The 19,213-nt window shown below is 41.7% G+C and overlaps 1 protein-coding gene across 2 annotated transcripts in view; it reads right to left on the bottom strand.

The window, feature by feature from the left end:
- RPAP1 (RNA polymerase II associated protein 1) overlaps positions 1–17,308 on the bottom strand; it is a 36,707-nt gene extending 19,399 nt beyond the window's left edge. For both annotated transcript variants that reach the window (XM_059819489.1, XM_059819490.1), the window contains exons 1-11: positions 17,119–17,308; positions 15,975–16,123; positions 15,322–15,414; positions 13,781–13,961; positions 11,516–11,692; positions 8,313–8,519; positions 4,593–4,708; positions 4,077–4,175; positions 3,516–3,617; positions 2,561–2,728; positions 33–215 (exon numbers count right to left, since the gene is read on the bottom strand). In XM_059819489.1, coding sequence (XP_059675472.1) covers positions 33–215; positions 2,561–2,728; positions 3,516–3,617; positions 4,077–4,175; positions 4,593–4,708; positions 8,313–8,519; positions 11,516–11,692; positions 13,781–13,961; positions 15,322–15,414; positions 15,975–16,123; positions 17,119–17,308 — 1,665 coding nt within the window. The remainder of the gene's footprint in view (positions 1–32; positions 216–2,560; positions 2,729–3,515; positions 3,618–4,076; positions 4,176–4,592; positions 4,709–8,312; positions 8,520–11,515; positions 11,693–13,780; positions 13,962–15,321; positions 15,415–15,974; positions 16,124–17,118) is intronic.
- Between the last annotated feature and the right edge of the window lie 1,905 nt (positions 17,309–19,213).

Below are 19,213 nucleotides of genomic sequence, written 5' to 3'. Positions count from 1 at the left end.
TAAAAAGATTTCAGCTCTAGCTCTGTGCTTACCTTTACAACATCATACCGGGCCACATCTGGATCTGGCTTGTTTTCATCCTTTAATTTTTTATCTTGAGACTTCTCTGTTCCATTTAATTCTTCTTCTTCCTCCTCTTCCTCCTCCTCATTGGTGGGGACAAAGGGGAATGCAGCCATTCCTTGGTACCATGAGAAAGTCCAATCAAGGTATTTCTATAAGGAGAGTAAAAGCACATAAAATAAAATTCTCACAAAGAAATCATGGAAGATAGAAATTTTCAAGGATGCTTTTGATTACTGAATGCTTTATTGATTCCCACCTAATCCCTGGAAAACAGGAACAATAAAGGTATTCTAAACACATGCAAGTGGAATGCAATGCTTTTTCAGGGAAGTAGTTTTAACCTATGACCCACACACACTTGGGAAACCATGAAAAGCAATTACTGTGAGGTGAATTAAATTCACTACACAGGTAACAGAAATGCAGCTTAACTGGAAAACGTTTAAGATAAAGCTAAATAAAGAAACCACCAAGGCTCTAGAAATTAAACTGGAATTTGGTACTTATTGGCTCTATTCCCATTTCTGGATCTGTGTAGAACTTAGGTCAAATAATACAGAATGATCATGGATAAATTGGTATGTTAAAATAAAGCTTGCCTGGTGTATTGTTTCATGTTTGTTTGGCTTTTGTTTGAACATCCCTCAGCTTTGGCAAATAAAAAAAAAAAAAACCTTTTTTGTTCACAGCTAATGACAGTGTCAGATACTCACAAGTTCTAAGGCAATATTACAATAAGTCAGCTTTCAGCTCTTCAGAGAGGGAATTGCTCCCATAGCAGACCTACTTCCCCCAAATTGTTTTAGAATAGAAAAGACAGTCAAAATTGAATGCTTGCACTACTTAGTAACTGCTTTAAATTTCCATTTCCTGAACTGGCAATCAGTAATAACTACTACATTAATCAGAAAAGAAGGGGTAGACTTCAACTAAACCCTGAGCTGTTTTGAAAAATTTCAAATGGAAGTCCAAAGAGGCGCAAGTTATTAACAGACATTAAAAACAAAAAAAAAATTATTTTAAAAACTAATATTAAACAAAGTTGGTAAGTGAGTGAATGATATGGTCAGAAGAGGCCTGACTTTAAGTGTCAAAGCCATGAGTCCATCTGGAATACAGAGTTTGAGACTATAGCCTTCCTTCCACCAAGAGAAGGAAAAGCACAAGACAGAGTATCTGAATCTTCGAAAGAAACAAAGAGAAAGGTGCTTCCTTCCCATAGCCATTGTTGAATGAACAAAACCTTCAGACAGCATGATTTTTATGTGCGTTAATCTTCTGAGTTTATAGTGGGGATAAATCCTGTTTGTCTTCCAAATCCTGGAGCAAAAGGTCAGACTTTCAGCCGTGTCCTTTCCTCAGAGACCTTTTGAAACTCAGCAGCATGAGACTCTAGGAAGGACTCTCCGAATGAGAAAAATATACTGACACAACACTCACAGTGCTGCTTTTGGCATCGAAAGAGTCGGCAATCCCCGCTTATACAAGACATCATGCCACAAGCTTTGATCTGAGAATGAGAACACTGCAGACAGTTATATACCAGGAGTAATATCAGAAGAAAGAAAAGCACATTAAGAAGCTGATTCATAGCATTAATTGCCTACCATGGGTGACAGGACTCATCTAGCAGAACACCATGAGGCTTGTAGCTTAGAAGAGGAGCAAGATGTAGAAAAAGCTACCCCAGTCCTTCATTTCTCTTGCCTCCTTACTAGGGAGAGCTCTAAAGCCTGGGAGAAGTTGCAGGGGCCTTCTTGAGATCTACCCACTCTTCTCTATCACCAGTCCCTTTGCAGTCTGACACAGGAGCAGCTCTCATGGAAGGAGCTTGAAACACAGCCCACAGCATGCTTTGCCTATAATGGACTGCTTCTGTCCAACCAGGAAGACATCTTATTCTTGCCTCTCAGGGCTCTCTAGTATCTCTGAACACCCAAGAGAAGTTTCAACATTCTAACAGGAGAAAAAGCATCAAGGAGAAAATAGACATGTGAGAAGGCAAAACTAGGTATTTATCAGTGTAAGAAAAGCAATTGAGAACAGCAGAAAATGGACAATAAGAGCAAAATAGTATCATTGTGAGTCATAAGGGAAAGGAGGGAGAATATTTAATCTGTTCAGAAGCAGAAAAACTACAAAGCAAGAAGCCAACAACATAAGAAGCCACATTAAAAAACTAAATTGTACACGTATATTAATAGTGGCCTGATATAGATTGTAAAGATGTCAAAAGGAAGATAACTTCAGCAGTCTGCACTGGATTTAATCACAGGGCAGAACTAATTCAAACAGGAGAAAAGATGTCTGAATCTCTCAAATTGGGATAACACACACCCCTGTCTGTCCCAAAGCACAACAATGGCATTCTATTGACCATTAAGTTAACCCATCCAGCAAGCCTTTGTTCAAGCTACTTACCATGTCTGCTCATTCTGATTCCTGTAAACAGCTCAGCATGAAATCAAACCCAGGCAATTAATGATTGTCTCACCTCATCATCCTGTGACACCAGCAGAGCCCGGAGAGCACCAACAGATGCTGCCATGACATTATCCACTGCATCATCCAGCGAGAAGCGCAGCAAGAAAAGAAATCCAGCATCAAGCAGCAGACGCAGAATGCTGCCCTTCAAGGAGGAAGCAAACTCTCCAGCCCTGGCCTGAAATGTATGCCACGCAGAGCCAGTGTTAAAGCTGTATCACCTTAACTGGGTACATCTCAACATTGTGCGCGTCTGCCTCTTCCCATTTCTACTGTAAAACAGCTAAACTGTGTGCAGGTTTTTTTCCTTTATTTTCTCCTCCTTTTATTCTACAGAGGCACACAACTCCAGTTCCTTAATGGAGGAAACCTTTCTTTCTAAAGTCCGGACCCATCTTCTGACTTCAGTCTGTTCTGCCCCATCGTTCTTCTCAAAACCACACTGTTTCTTCTCTGCCTCCACTGCTGTTGGAGGGAAGGTTAGCACTTCCCCTAAGAGTTAGGTGGAAATGTGCACAGAAGGAAATATTCATTTTGCTTTATGCTATTGGCACTTCACTTTATGAGTAGGCTGGTTCATTCTCACCTCCTACAGAAAAAGCACATCATGAAGCTGGCTGAGACAACAGGAGTGAAAGGGTCATTGCCAAGGATAGGTTTGTCACAAAAGTAACACCAAAAAAATAACTTGAGTTCAAAGCAACAACAGAACTGAAGTTGCAGCACTGTTGCTGAACAACATTTGGAAGCATCTCCCTCCAGAGAAACCTGAAGGTCAGTTTGTTATGTCCCAACACTTAACTTTTCTAACAGTAAGGAGATCCTCTGTGAAAAAGAATGCCCTACTGGTGATTTTGCTCACCTTCATTGAATAGCAGAACGCAAACAACTAGTACCAGAGAATCTGGACCCTGATCCACCAGAAACTTTAATTATGGAGAAGAATTCGACAGAAAATGATTTACCTTTTGAACAATACGACCCAAGACCTGTAGAGCCAGTGTCCTCTGTTGAATAACTTGGCTGCGAGACAAATGAAAGAGCTCTTGGAGAGAATAACCAGCCCTCTAAATGGGGAGAAAAAAAAAACCTCAACAAAAATCTCAGCTATAGGTAAAAATAGGTCCCTTAAAATAAGATTAACTGTAATATATTGCATAACAGGAAATAAACTGCAATGCAATGTTGTTTGCTGCTTTGTGGCAATTGCAAAAGAGATTCTAATCATTGATGTGACAGAGAAAACTGACTTCTTAAGAAAAGGGTGTGCATGCATCTTTTTCCAACACCACAGATCCTTAAAATGGCATTAAAGAGAAAAAGCATTAATGGAGTTTTCTGAAAGCAAAGCAGTTAACGCATGCAGACCCAACTTCTCTTCAGGAGCTTGTTTCAAAAGAAAAAAAATCATCCATCTGCACTTTCCTAAGGTTTTTGTCACTAAAAAGCCTTGACACAACAGGAATCTGCCTAAGCAAACACAGAAAACGGAAATGGGTGTGCCCTTTCTACTACATCACACCTACCTCTGCCTCTTCTCCATGGTGGTGCAGGCCTAGATGGGTCGGTAAATCAGCATCTGCAGGAATTAATTCTCCTTTTAAACTGAATCGAGCTTCCATTCCCTACAATAAAAGGGTGGAGGGAGAAAAAGATTATTTCTATTGCCTTCCACTCCATCACTTAAAATACCACTTCTTACATCAACTGCTGGAAGGTGACAGTTCAAAAACTCCTCAGGTCAGGCCTCAAATTCTTAAAAAAAAAATTTACTCTGCTCTTTGCTTTTTTCTTAGCTTTCAGACCTGTTTCATCCCAGATTACAGTTGCTAGACTCTCACTTCCTAGCTGTCTTGAGCACTGCAGACTGAATTGACCACGTATCATCCAACCCTGTTGAAGAAACTGGGGAATCTCACAGCCGGATGAAATCTTACAGATTGAGCAACCAGAAGACTAGTTTTTGAAGCCTTCAAAACTGTTACTGCTAAGAAGCATGATCCAGACACAAACATGAAAAATATCAGTTTCTGCTTTCAAACCTTTTTGGTTTTCTTCTGCCGGGGTGAAGGCAAATCTTTCATCCATTCCAGCTTCTCAAACTCCACATTGTCCATGTGAATCCACTCCTTCTTGGGCTTCACAGGCAGATCATCATCTTTGTGGGGGGAGGAAAAATAGCAGTCTTACCTCCAAGGCAGGAATGAAGAAAATAATACTCCCTCTTTGTCAACCTACTTGGCTTAAAGACTGCATCAAATACAGGATTCACGCAAAATAAGAAGAAAACAATTTTCAAACTGACTGTTGGCTGATGCATAAACATCAAAGGTTTAAAGCTGTTTTCATCTTTCATGAGAGCTAGAAGAGGAAGTAAATAGCACTGTAATGAAATTCACAGACAAGGCTAATTTGGGAGAAGTTGAACAGAAGTCAGGACACAAATAAGGCAAAGCGATCAGAACCAGGGCAGAAAAATAATATCAGCCCTACTTTTGAGAAAGCAAACTAATATCATCCAAGGAGGGGGATGTTAGGAGAGATGTGAAATGATTCAAAGGTATTAAAGCAAAGAGGTCCAAGCAAATTATTGGAAGCCAGTATGATTCCAGCCTAGATACACTGGAGAGAGCACAAACACTACTATTAGTGCTTTCACCACATTTGCGATGCTGCTCTTCATTCTGTGTCCCCCTCTAAAGGCTTGAGGAGATCAGCTTGGGAAGAAAAGATCAAAACAGCTGAAAATTTACACAGCTTGCCTGAGAAACAGCTCAGTGGGGAAACTGGACAGTTGAACAAGAATTTCACAGGTGCAAGTACTAAAGGAAGAAATTACTGATTTAACTTTATAAAGAGCTTTGACTAGAAGAATTTGAGAAATGAGGCATTTATGCCTGACATCACAAGAGTTGCCCTAGGAAAGAGACAGATCAGCATGTGGAAGAATCTCACAAGTGAAGGGACAGGAGACATGTAACTGGAAATGATCTGAACACTAGGAAAGGTAATGCTTTGCTACTAGGATACTATCCCATACTGGCATGAGAAGAGATGAGCTAAGTAGTCTCTGTTTTCTCAAGAGAAATCACACATAAGGACAGGAACAGGCAGTGTGAGGGCATGAAAAGCAGCAGCATCACTCCTGCTAGAGCAGCCCAGAACTCATTTGCATTGCAGCTATTAATCCTAGTGCTCTGGTCTTCTCTTGCAAGGAACAGTGAGTCCCACTGAGATGCTCTTCTTTCATCAGATCTTTTCCTGCTGATAACTGGCCTGTAACCTAACCTTTTACTTTCCTCCAATTAGCAGATAAACTTTCAGGAAAGGCACTCATCCTTTCTAGGATGAAGCTTCACCCTTATGATCAATGTGGTATTGAGTCAGGCAAGGAACCAAGCACAGAATTATCTTCCCCAGCCAGAAAGCTGTTACGCAGAATTTCAGCCAAAGGCTCAGCACACGTTTTAATTGAAGAGAAGGAAAAAGCATCTGAAATGTAAGAAAGTGGAATGCTTGTGGGTAGTAGATGCAAAACTAGAGGAAATAAAATCAGCAGAAAAATGAAATCTATTGACATTTGTAATTCAACAAATTGTTTTCTCCATTAATCACTAAATTGATAGGGTTGAGTTAATCATTTATGAATAGGATTACGCAGATTACCACCAGCCCTTAGTATTATGATCTTGTCAACAAGAACAGACTGATATATATTCCAAGGCATCAGCAGATTGTTCAGTTACTAAGAAATCCCTTTACAGAAACACAAGCTGACAGTGTGAATGCAACATTTGCACTGAACTTTTCCAGACTTGAGTTATTAAAGGCTACCACCCAGCCTCTTCCCTTTCTGCTTTGTTACCCCTTTTGTCTCGGTGCCAGAATTTGCTTTTCCATTTGATAAGATTACAAGTTGCTGGATAAAGGCTTCACCATCTTGTTTATTAGAAACAGTAGCCTTTTATCTCACTAGAGAGGCAGGTTTGACTTTTGAGCAATCCCATTGCTTTGTGTCATCATCCTCTCCCTGAGGAAATTCAGAATGACCATTTCTGCTAAGTTATTCATGATGAGTTTACTTCTGAGCACGAATAGATGCAAAATCCCAACACTAAGTGCTAATGTCAAATTAATATTTTACATCCCCTGTTGGCCAAGATGGGCTGCAGGCATAAACTCAGGTGCTGGAAAGGCTTCCCTTGGTTTTATAACTGTGTTCCAGCTCATCCTTTCTTTGCTATTTCAAATATCCTGGGAAAACTCCTCTTCTCCTTTCCTCTGCCATCTTCCACGGAAAGCAAAAGATGTTGTCAGCACATGACGCTTTGAACACTGAGCTATTCCCAAGAGCACTACTACAATCTTGTTCAGCCTTTACAGGCTGAACAACCCACTTCTATTGCTCCCAGGTGAGCAAAAGAATGTCACAAAACCTGGTGCTACTTGTGCACTCTATTATTCTGGAACTAAAAAGAACTTAAAATAGTCTTTTTGATTAAGATGGATTCGTGGAAAAGTAAAACTTGGGAAGAAACAGCAAAAGGACTGTTCAGTGAAGTGTCTTCCTCAATAAGGGGCTAATCAGCTTTCCTTCTCCTGCACGTGTACACACACATACACTCACAGACTCATCCCTCTCATCAAGAAAATGGCAAACGGTTGTTATGTCTTGCAACCACCAAGCTGAAATCCAGGAGTGACTCAGAGACCTCTTTAATCAGTCTGCATGTTGCACTGGGACACAAAAAAATGCATCAGAAGAGAGGATCAAGAGATGGAGACAGCCAAAAATTGACATGAAATTGGGAGAGAAGCATGCTAATGAGGGAGAGAGACATGTTACGAACAAAAGTGTGGGGAAGATGAGAACAGGAGCCTAAAATCACAGAGAACAAGAAATGGCTAAAGAAAAAAATGCAGTAAGGAAAGCAACAATAAGAGCAGAAGCTTAAGGGGAAAACACTTCTTTTCTCTGCCATGAGAATATATGGGTTGCTTTAGCTGCTGGGGATAAAGCAGATTTCTCCTCTTTCAGGCATATATTGAGTATTAAAGAGTTCTGTCAGAAGAGGCAACAGCTCTGTACAATTCTTCCAAAAAAGCAGAACACTCTACACCTTGATACTTCCCTCCATCCACAGGACAAAGAACTGTATCATGTGGAAATCACTGCGTGGGCTCTGAGATACAAGCCACAGAGTGGGGCCATCAGGAGCAGTGTCATGATAAGACATACATGCACTATATGAGCAATTTCCCTGAACTAAGATTGACTGTCATCTCCATGCTATCCTCTGGGCAAACCTCTAACTCTTACCTACCCAACACCCTCTTGTCCCCAGCTGGTCCCAGTTAAAAGAAATTATTCAAGCAGCAGCTGAATCTCACCACCACACTCTTCTGTTTCCCTGTTCACGTGACCAAACAGAAGAGCAATGATGCCTAGTTTAAAAGACATTTTCCCTTCAGAGACCTCAGGACAAATTTCAAAAACAAAGCAAGATCTGCTCACTGAATAGCTTACCTCCATTACATAGTGTATCACCCTTCTAATCTATGGAGCCCAGCTAGAAATAACAGAGATGTTCTTTCTTGAACCCAAAATATATGGTGGTTTTTTTTTTTTAAATATTATGATAAAATTCTGAGTTGGATAACTAACAAAGTGCCACATCAATCCAATCTGGATTGATGCAAACACCATACAAACCTTACATTTATGTTCAGAACATTAAACAACATGCACTTTTGTTTCTTACCTGTGATTTCTACCTTCATATTTTCCTCCTTCCTTACAGATTCTTCCAGATCAGACTCCTCCATAGAAAGAGATGATCCTACACTGTGCTGAACCACAGGCAGAGATTCCACAAACTCCTCCGGTCTGTTCTGTTCCATTTTTAATTCCTTTTTCTGGCCTTCATTGCCACCACGTCGTGACTTTAAGAAAGCGACTAAACTGGAATCTGCAAGTATTGACAAAAAGACAGACAGAGAAGTGACAGAAAGTCTCAAAACACTCGATACGCCCATAGCTCCTGCTATTTATGTTTTAGTCTTTTCATTCCCATTCCACATGCCCTCTTCTTCTGTTCCATCACTTCTTTTCAAACTGAGGCTCTTAACTGCTTTAATACCTCCTGAGCACATCAGCTGGGTACAACTGGCTGGTGAGGCAACACCAGAGAAAGAGCTGATAAATGTCTTTCAAGGCAAAGCAACCACAAAAATTCTAATTATTCTCCCAGCTTACAAATAAAGAGATAATTGTTTCTTTCCCCCTCACTGCCACTGAAAAGGCACATCCAAACAAGACTATTCATTGTGGACAGAATTCTGGTCTGTGATTTATGGGAGGAACCCAGGTCTGACAGCTTGCCTACCCTGCCTGCGGACTGCTCAGTGGCATCAATCTGAACATTACGAGAATACATAGAACAGACACCACAAAAAGAACTACCTGCTCTTTATTGAATTGCACTAGAGCTGCAGTGCAGGGTCTAGATATTAGGTTAGGAGAAAGAGATCCTGTTTGTTCTGAACTGACTCCTCATCCTGAGAGTCAGTTATGGTCTGACAACATCCAGAAAACAGACGTGGCCTTTCTCTTCATGCTTTGAAGGAGAAGAGGAACATTTGGGAGGTAGGGATGTTTTGAACGACAGATAATACTCCTATGGCTCTAAAACAGGAAAATGTTAGAAGATCATCATTTTACTTTCAGATCTGCTACAGATATCCCACATCATTTTTGATGGCACACACTTTCTTTCTCAATACTCTTCATCCAGAAGATGGTGTTGGGATGCTTATGTCAGAGATGAACAGTAAGAGCCTGTGCATTGTGCCTCTAAAAGGTACAGACAAACTCCAATAAGCAGTGTCAGAGATGTATAAAGTAACAGAATATAACACCTACATTGGTTATTTATTCTTTGGAGTACAAAGGACAAGCAATTAAGAAATGCTCTGTACCTGAGAGAAGTCATCCCAAAAAGGAAAAGACTCCCATGCCTCTGAAACAGTTCAAAGTGGATGCAGGGATCTATCCCACACTTGTGATTGCTGAACACTCTCCTCATGATGCAGTTTAAACCTCCCTTGGTGAAGGAGAGGCATTCAGCCCAGTCTCATTAAAGCAAGCATATTCTTTCCTGAATGCAAGCAGAACTCTCACTTTCTCACTCTTCACTGTACACAGAAAGGAAAAGACTGTATTCATTATTTCATCATTTCACACAAACAGTGGCAAACAAGTCACTGATTATGTCAATCTGTGCACAGTATGTCAGAAAGTAAGCCTAATTCTGCCCAAAGTCTCCACGGGCAAAACCAGAACAGTATCAACAATAAGACCCTGAAGACATTGCCCAGCATGGAATTGCCTACCCATCCTCACACTCTACACCATGGAGTCTCATCTGCTTCATAATTAAGAGGTTGATTCAGAAACTGGGTATCTTTAAACACCCACAAATTGTTCACACTCCTGAATATGGAGAAAAAAATCTCTTTAATCCACATCTCTGTGCCTGTCCAGTTCCCAAGTTCATCAGTAAGCCCACAATTTAGTTTAGGAGTTGCTACATCATGCATCATTCCTTAACCACAGGTATTTTGGGAATGCCAAAATTACTCCCAGTTTCTTTAAGGCCTCAAAGACTGAAAGATCTACAATTTTAACCCACAGGACATATAAACAAATACATTGTTTTAGAAAATAATTTATTGTTCAAAAATACTTAAAATACATCCTATCCTTTTTAAACTCCCTAAGTATTCACTTCACTAATATCCCAAAGGATGGAGCGGTGGGGACAAGGAGCAAAGATCACAAATCAGTCACAAGAAGAAAGTGCATAAACAAGAGATTTTTCAGACACATACCATTGTTATAAGCAGTGAAGTTTAAAAGAAAAAGTTTTTTTCACCTCAGGTAGTCTGGAGAGCTCAGCTCTCTGAATGAAGGATGTACCTAAACATTCTGTCTGCAATTATTCTGCAGTTCCTTTGCCACCTTTCTAGTTATACCCATGCTGCTTGCAATGAAATCAAGATCATTAATATGATCTTTAAGCTAAACCCACAAGAGATGTATGCATCTGAAATACCACTCACACCTAAATTTGATGCTAGAGAATCTGAAATTATGAGAATTTCAAAAACCCTTGCTTGCCACCTACATCTGTATGTCTGCTCTTCTTGAGCATACAAAGTAATTGAAACCAACACCAACAAGTTTTACAGTGCCCTAGATCACACAAAGTCTTATCAAACATATCACACTCAGTGTTCTCCCCCATCTTGTCATCAGCTGTGAGTGACAGGTATTCCCAGAGCACCATTGTGGATAGGGCTCCAAACCAGAGACCAGACCCCTGCCAGAATGTCTGCACCCAACAGCCAGATAAAACACTTTTTCACAAAGTTCAAGACTAGCAGTAAGTTCTTCTGCTCTACCAAGTACAGATTTGAATTGAAGTCTCCCACATGCCCACGTTTCCTGTATCTGGGTACTGACACTTCTGGCCTAAGTCTTAGGTATTTTGGAGAGGAAGACCAAGGGCTCTCACCTCAGCATTGCTACAGCCATCCTAAGAATAGCTTTGCTTTCTTATCTGCTTCAGAGAATTACATTTTAGGACCTCAATACGTGTATATGTAACCAGGTATTTGGTATGCAAAGTAACAGAGTGCATGGACCATCTTATCCCACAGCAAAGGGGAGATGAAACAGGCTTAAGCTAAGACCCCTCTCACTGCGGACTAAGCGCTCTTTAATTCCTTCACACTCAATTCTTACTCAAGCTACTGACATGACATGGAAACTAGATTATCCATATATGCAATGTGCAGGAATCCCAAGCTCCCATCTTTGATCCATGAATTTGGTAAGACTTCAGGACACCGACACACTCAGTAAACTTCCACATCTCTAGAATTCACCCTGGGAAGCACATACCCAGCTGAGCCAGAAGCCTTTCCTGCTCCTGCAGGATCTCTTCCTCAGACATGGATTGCAGCTTCTCCAAGTTCTCTTTGTGAATAGCTTGAGCTTCCTGCTCACTCTTTTGGCTTCCAAGACCCTCTCCCGTTATGAGACAAGGCCGCTGAGAGGTCAAAAAGTCACCAGCTTTATCTATAAGATCCAGAAGAGAAAGCAGTTAGTGATTTAAGTATCTACAGCATTATGAATGCATCTCAATTCTGTCATTACCAGGCTTGCATAAGTTCATTTTTTTTTTTACCTTGGTAGCCAAGTTAAAATAGGAGTAAAAAAGTTTAGTTTAGCTTCAAACAAAATTAAAATATTTGGGCTTTCATCCCATGTCACAACAAAACATCATTTCATTTCCACCTTGTTTCTTTAGGAGTTTGGGGAGGGATGAGGGGAAAGGAATTTTTTCTTTAACGCAAAGTAACAGCAAGAAAAGGTAAACTGGAGCATAATTCATAATCGATGAGTCAGAGCATTGTTCCAAGTTAGTGAATACTAGATTCTTTCTCTGTCCAAGAACACGTGAACCCACATTTGTATGTCAGCTGAACCACATAGTAGTAAATATCTGTTGAGTGAGACAGAGAATTAAAACTATTAGGTAAACCAGTTTCTGGAGTGATAAAGGATCCATTCTCAACACAGGCATGTTTGCTTCTAACAATGTCCTGTATTCATCTTTAAGGGTTAAACATATTAGAAGTTCCAGCAGGGGGGCATTTTTCCTACCCTGAACAAAATCAAGTCTCCTTTATCACCTGATCTAAATCATTTTTAAAGGCTCATTTAATTTAACTCTAGCAACAGGGTAACATGCTCCTTTGGTCAGAGTGAGACCCTCTGGCTGTCCTGTAGCCCACTATACAAGGACCTGACTTAGTGGGTTTATTCCTTATGTTTTGTTCATACGCTCCATATAGAGACTCGGAACATCCCTATGACCCTAAATCAGCCAACCTTGAAAGCATCAAACCCCTGTTCAAACAGCAATAATGACACTCATCATAACATCAGTAAGGTTTGATGTCATATCCACAGCAGTTGTCTTGCATATTGAGCAGAAAGAGATGAGAAGACAGCGACCTGGTAAAAGATTCAGTAAGCTTCAAACCATCAGCAACTAAGCTGAGGGTTACCAGGCACAAACACATTACTACAAGAAATGGAGCTCCCCATCTTCTCCTCTTGCTTCTAGCAATCCTGCCACAACAATCTTGCTGAGGAGGCCAAGCCATTTTCTGATCCCTCTGTTGTGCTACTACATTTGAGAAGCATTCCACTTCAGGATGATCACAGCTATAGGGCTGCTGTATCTCCCTTTGAGATTTCTCAGGCAGACATACACACGCACAATTGTAAAAGGATATACAGTAAGCACAGTATATTGACCTGGATGGTGGATTTGTGCATGCACAGCACAGCACATCTGGGGGTACTCTTACCAATTCTCTGACAGGGGTCAGGGCAGACAGAAACCTTAGCCAAATGGCGATAACCCTCACATGACATCTGGCCTCTATTTCAATGTGAAAAAGAGGGTGTCAGGGAAAAACCCAGACACATGGTGGTCCTAAAACCCAGACACATGGTGGTCCTAAGCAAACAGGACTGCCCAAGACACCAGGGGAAAAAAAAAAAAAAAAAAAAAAGCCCGGAGATGCTGGTACCAGTTGAATTGGTTTCATCTTTCCTTGTCACATTGCTGCCACACAAGTAACTGCCGGAGGTGGCACTGACTCATCAGCACTGCCTCACAGCATTCCTTATGGAGCAAAGCCACAGTCTCATGGCAGCGGATCTAGTGACGGAAGACTGAGCTTTCAGCTTCTAGGTAGGAGTGAGAACCTGCATCACAGTGGTCTCAAACACCTTCATCAGACACAAGAAGAACCCTCTTTCTAAAATTGTGGGAATCAACAATGAAAAAATAAACACTTTACATATAACAGACAGGAAAAGGAGAACAAGAACCTTGAAAAATAAATATATTTGGCCCTGTGTGAAGCAAAAAGGAAATCCATGAGAAAGCTAACCCAATTTTTAGAACATTAATTTGGGTCTCAGACCATTTTAAATCCTTGTCACGCCACAGACATTCCAAGTGACCTTGTGATTCCTAAACTGAGGACAACAGTGCTACCCTAATTGAAAAATAAAGTGCACTGATGTTATGGTTACTAAGGCTATGTAAATACGGCAGGCTGGATAAGCAGAACCTTCTCTACTTACCATCGGTGGTGCCGGAGAGAGGTGCCTCTCCTGCCGATCCCTCAGGATCCAGGGCATTGGGAGCAGCTGATCTTATTTGCACACACTCAGCAGCAGAGGGAGCTGCCGCTGCCTTTTCAGCAGCTCTTCTCGCTGCCATCTTTTGTGCAAAGATGCTTTTTCTTCCAGATCCCACCTTCACCTGCAAACAAGGAAGCCATGTGTCACCACTCTCCTCTCCAGACTCCCCCGCACACCTGCCACTAGCAAATGTATAGATCTGATCCTGAAGACACCCTCAGATCAGACTTTGGGACATGACACAGAGAAGCTGCTGGCAGCCCCCCCCCTTTTCTGTGTGCGTGCTATTCTTTTTTTAACACACAGTTTAATGCTAGGACAGAGAGACAAAAACATGAATGTTTTTGCTACCTAGAAAAGGAAGATGATTAATTATAAGTGAATTCAAGCCAGGCAAATACACCTAAAATATCACCAAACACAACAGTTCCAGCTTTCCTGCTGTTTGGAAACTCTGCATAGCTGAATACTTCGCATTTCTGAGGATAAATGGGGCTGTACTGCACTGTGCTCACCACATGCTTGGAACAGGCTTCTTATAAGGTGATTAGAGAGCAGCAGGGTGAAGAGATTTACACAGTAAGAAGCGGGCAAGTGGTGCTAAAATAATCCTGACTAAATTACTGTGCTTCTTGCCTAGATGATAGAAGGGCATGGCTCTGAACAGCCTTGCACAGGATGCACCGGAAATCCAAAGGAGACTAAGCAAAAAAACCCCTATTGTATGTCCCCAGTCCAGAGAAGAAGCTTAAAAGGTAGTCTGAACATTTGGTAGCTGCTTTGTGCACTCCTGCGTCGGGTAAACAGAATTGGTAGTTTAAAAAGTATTACTCTTTCCTTTCAAAAAAGCTGTCCTTCAAAATAAGCTACCTCTTCAAAGCAACCACAGCTATCAATCACATACAATTCCCGGCATCTGACTCCCACTCAGCTAGCAGCTCTTGCTACTACAGCAATGACTAATGATAGCAGCCATGGCTTCCAGTTTTACAGCCTCAGGAAAAAAATTATGTCAAAATCCAAAAAGCTGCAAAAGATAATCTGTGCAACCATACTCAAATGTCATGCCAGGAGAAATCAGGTGCAACTTCAGTAAGTAGGGACTTAAACAAACCTGGTGGACAAATTAACAGAGATTGTTCCTCAGAGAAAAAACAAGCAGAACATGATCAATTCTATTACAGCAGCGCAGATTTGATCCACCTCACTAAAGTTAGCTGAAGGGGACCACTTTTTTTCCGAAACCAAAAGGATTCCAATGTTATTTAGCTGTAGGGTACGGAATACCTACTTGATGGCAACTTGGTAGAACTCTCCTACACTGAGGTGGCAAATGCCAGAGATATGTTGAGATAGCTCATAATCTCCAGCATACCAAGTCACTTATTTTGAATCCTAACACCCACCAAGCACTAGGCTTTGTTGTGAGGAAGTTTTAATCATTAATGAAGGTAGCATAAAACAGCTGGTCCAAATCTTACCTCACTTTTTATCTCAGAGCGGTGAAATGTCCTTGGAAATGGGTCTCCTGTGGGCACTGGCATGGTCACTGCTACTGCACTGGTGTCTCGCTCCTGCAGCAAAAAATTCAAACCCTGTAGAAACCATCACATCAGCCAGACACATTTATATCATTTAGCTAAGAGCGGACTCAAAATCTCTCAGCTCTGCAGCTCACAAGCTTTCTGCTGCATCGCTGTCAGGCTCAGAATACCTTGTGCTTATTAGAGCCAAAGTGAGACTATTTTCCAAAAGGCTGGGCTGCCAAACTCCACACACCACTCAAAGAATCAGGTAAAGGAAAACCTGGGCCAGTGCAGATCAGTGAGAACATCCCCCTTAGAGAGTCCAGAAACTCACCCAAATCCACACTAGAGCACATGCCTGCACGCAAGCAGTGTGACCTGTAGGCCGTCTGGACTGGAGAGCAGATTCAAACACATATTTAACTGACAGCAAAAATACACCCAAAGAGCTTTTTCTTTCAAGGTGCTCCAGGACACTGGTCTATAGTGCTACAACTGCTTCATTACACTGTAGAAATAAAAAGCAGCAACTGAACCCTTCATCCTTGTCCACTGCTTAGTTCACAGCATTCAAAAAAACATTAGATCATCACAAAAACCAGACATACAATAATTTTGCTGAATACTGCTGTAATGTGTTGATCATGACTGTCCAGTCTTTCCTCTGGATCTTCATCCTCGAAGTGGACACAGGCGCTTTTGATCTTGGACTTTTTTGGAGGAGCTGGAGTTAGAGCTGGGAGAATATCAGGAAAATCTGGGGAGGGGAAATAATAAGAAAAAAGCAGTCAAGTTACTCATATATAACTACTGTGCAATAGGTACCAGACCAAGGCTCCCTAATAGCACCTATTATTGCTCTGATGAGAAACAAAGAAGATGAGGAAGCAATAAGACAATTAAAGAGTTCTCTGTCTCTGACTTGCACTGGGCAGCGGAGAGAAACGTACTCAAGAATTTTATTATTTATGTATTGGCACCAAGGTCTTTTCAAAGAGCTACATGAGAAGCAGGAAAGGGTACTGAGGCCTGACTGCAAGTATTAAGGGAAGAAGCAAGGCTGTACAGAAACAAATAAGTGTCCTTGCAGGTTGTGTTCAGGCACAGAAAAGCACATTTCCACTGCCAGCTCTAACAGTGAGTGATTTGTATGATCACGAGCAAGTCAAGGCCTCCTTTTCACTATCTATAAACTGGGATCATATTTCCTAACTTGGAACCAAGCACTGCAAGATTTAAGTTGTTGCTTTTAAGAAAGCACCTTGAGCGTCTGAGACTACTAAACACATGACAGAAGTGTTACAGTTACTACTGATGCAGGAAAACAAAACTGCAGGAAGGAGGCTTATCAAGCCAGATCTGCTGACTGAAAGCTGGAGCTGTTAGCAAAGCTAAATCTCAAAGACACTGAGAACAGGGTCTGGATAGATGGGAAAATAAGCAGTGAGCATCCAATGGGTACAAATCACAGAAAACACCTCTTGCATTGACGCTGGCAAGGTATCACAGACAGCTGATAAATGTAGACAAAGGCAATGTGCCAAGACAGAACAAGGTAGTTCTACTGGATGCTAGTAACATTGGACAAGTGCATTTTCCCACAAGGCTAAGAACAAACAATACTGCAAGGAGGACACACATGCAGGGCAAAAGCAACACCGGGTTGAGAGGTAAGTGAAGAGGCAAGCACTGAGGAACACTGAAAGGAACAGAGAATCCTAGTAATTCAAAGAAGCCCACAAGGGAAATTACCATCCAACATGACTACATCCTTGCTGTCCCGTAGCAAGGGACTCTCAGCATCTGCGCTCCCTTCCTCCCCCTTCCTCTTGTCTGCTTTCTTCACAATCTTCACTGCAGGTGATGCTCTGGCTGCCAGGAACTGGTTTTGAAAGTGCAGCAGGTCTGCCTCAGACTCCCCAGGCTTTGGTCTCGACAACATCCTGCCTTCTTGCTCTTGCAGCCTGGCCCTGTGTGCTGTTCACATGGAACCTACTGAAGACATGGAAAACTGGTTACAGAACTGGATTTCCTGGAGATAGGATGGAGACAGGAAGGGAATACTATTCATTTTTGTCCCACTCTGCTGTTCCTGTACATACTGCAGCCACCCTACTTCAGGATCACCCCAGGACACAACTAGTTGTACCAGAGTCCCAGACAAACTGTTTACCTTGTTCTTCATTGCCGAACAACATGCTACTAGGCAAGCCAACACCTGGTCTACCAGCCAGCTGGGAGCAGAATGCGTTCATCCAGCAAAAAGCCAGCCAACAAGTGCATCGCTACCGGAACGCCAACAACACAGCCTTGGATTTGTAAAGCCACAGAAGCACCTGGTCCAAGACAACAGATTTGACTGACTCCATTATCAACACCAACCAAGAACATCAGAGGCACAGTATCATGCAGACCTCCCGCCTCCAGCATACGGTCTTCTCAGGACCCTAGCGTTAGCATCCCTGTCAGGATGCAAGAGCCTGTCCATGTAGATTTGGACAATGCACTCACTCTCACTGACTCTGTTTGGTCTCCTTCTCACTCAAATCTCCCAGGCAAAAAAAGTTTTTCTCCCTTACCTTGTCCTCCTGCTTTAGTTCTCTCTCTCACTCTTCAACTGTGCTCTTATTGGCATTTTCATTCAGTGCCCAAGCCAGTTTTGGACTGAAAGCCAAGAGTGGTATTTATAAAGACTTTTACCTCTGTGCATATGAGAACTTATTAGGAAGGCAACTATTCCACCTCCCATCCACTGGGCATGAAAATATTTGTCGGTATTATTCCCCAGAGCCTGAGACCATCAATCCATTTCTCACAGGCAGCAAGTAAAGTGTTTGCAAATACATTTCACACTAATTGAATCAGCACTAATGCTACAGACTTGACACCCTCCCACACTTGGTTTGTTGAAATATTTTGTACGTATTTGATCTCTTCCACTTTTAACAGCCCATCAGGACTCAATTTATTGTGAAGTTGAAAAGTGGATATGGATTTTTAAAACTACAATTATCTGCCATATGGATAGACTGTACGCATGAGAAAATGCAAAGCTTGGAAGTGAATCTCTGTCTTAATCTCAGACCAAAACAAAGTTCAGTCATTCTGCAAGCACAGCCACTGCACTGAAGCCAATGTTTTGTCTTATGTTATTATCACACTTTACAATAAAGTATGTGGGCAGATACCTTGTGGGAAGGATGCTAACAGACACAAGAATTACTTCATGCAGTATTGACGACCTACACTCGGAATATTTATACTATTTGCAGGGATCTCATTCTTGACAAGGTTGGTTAGATGTGATGCCGCCAGTTCCAAGAGCACGAAGAGGTCCATGAAGTTTTACATTTGGTTGTCTTTTTTTTTTTTTTAAAATCAAGGCCTTAGTGTAAAACCACCAACCATGTAAGACTCGCTGAAGTTCGTTTTCTTACCCCTCATTTTGTGCGAAAGCTGGACTAAAACCATTCAGATTTAAGAGTTTTGCGTACCAAAACAAAGTGGATTTTCAGGGGTTTCAAGGTTTTCAGGGACTCCATTCACTTCAGCACTTCACAACTGAGGAACCAGACCTCTTCATCTGATGCCAACATCACAAGTTAGTTGCTCGATTTCAGACATCTCAAACCACTGATCTTAATGAAAGCTGTCAGCTCAAGAGTCCCAGAACAATAACTTCCATTTACAGCAAGCCTACATATGGCACAAGCAGCAGCATGGGGAACTTCCCTGTACCCTCTGAACAATAAAACCCTCCCCCAGCACTCAGGGAAAATGCCCGACTTCTCTACCAATGCTGCCAAGGACATCTGTGGAACACGGCTACTAGCAAGGGCTATTTCAG

The sequence above is a fragment of the Gavia stellata genome, chromosome 7 (genome assembly GCF_030936135.1).
Source record: "Gavia stellata isolate bGavSte3 chromosome 7, bGavSte3.hap2, whole genome shotgun sequence".
Lineage (NCBI taxonomy): Eukaryota > Metazoa > Chordata > Aves > Gaviiformes > Gaviidae > Gavia > Gavia stellata.
This window is presented reverse-complemented; position numbering and strand designations above follow the sequence as displayed.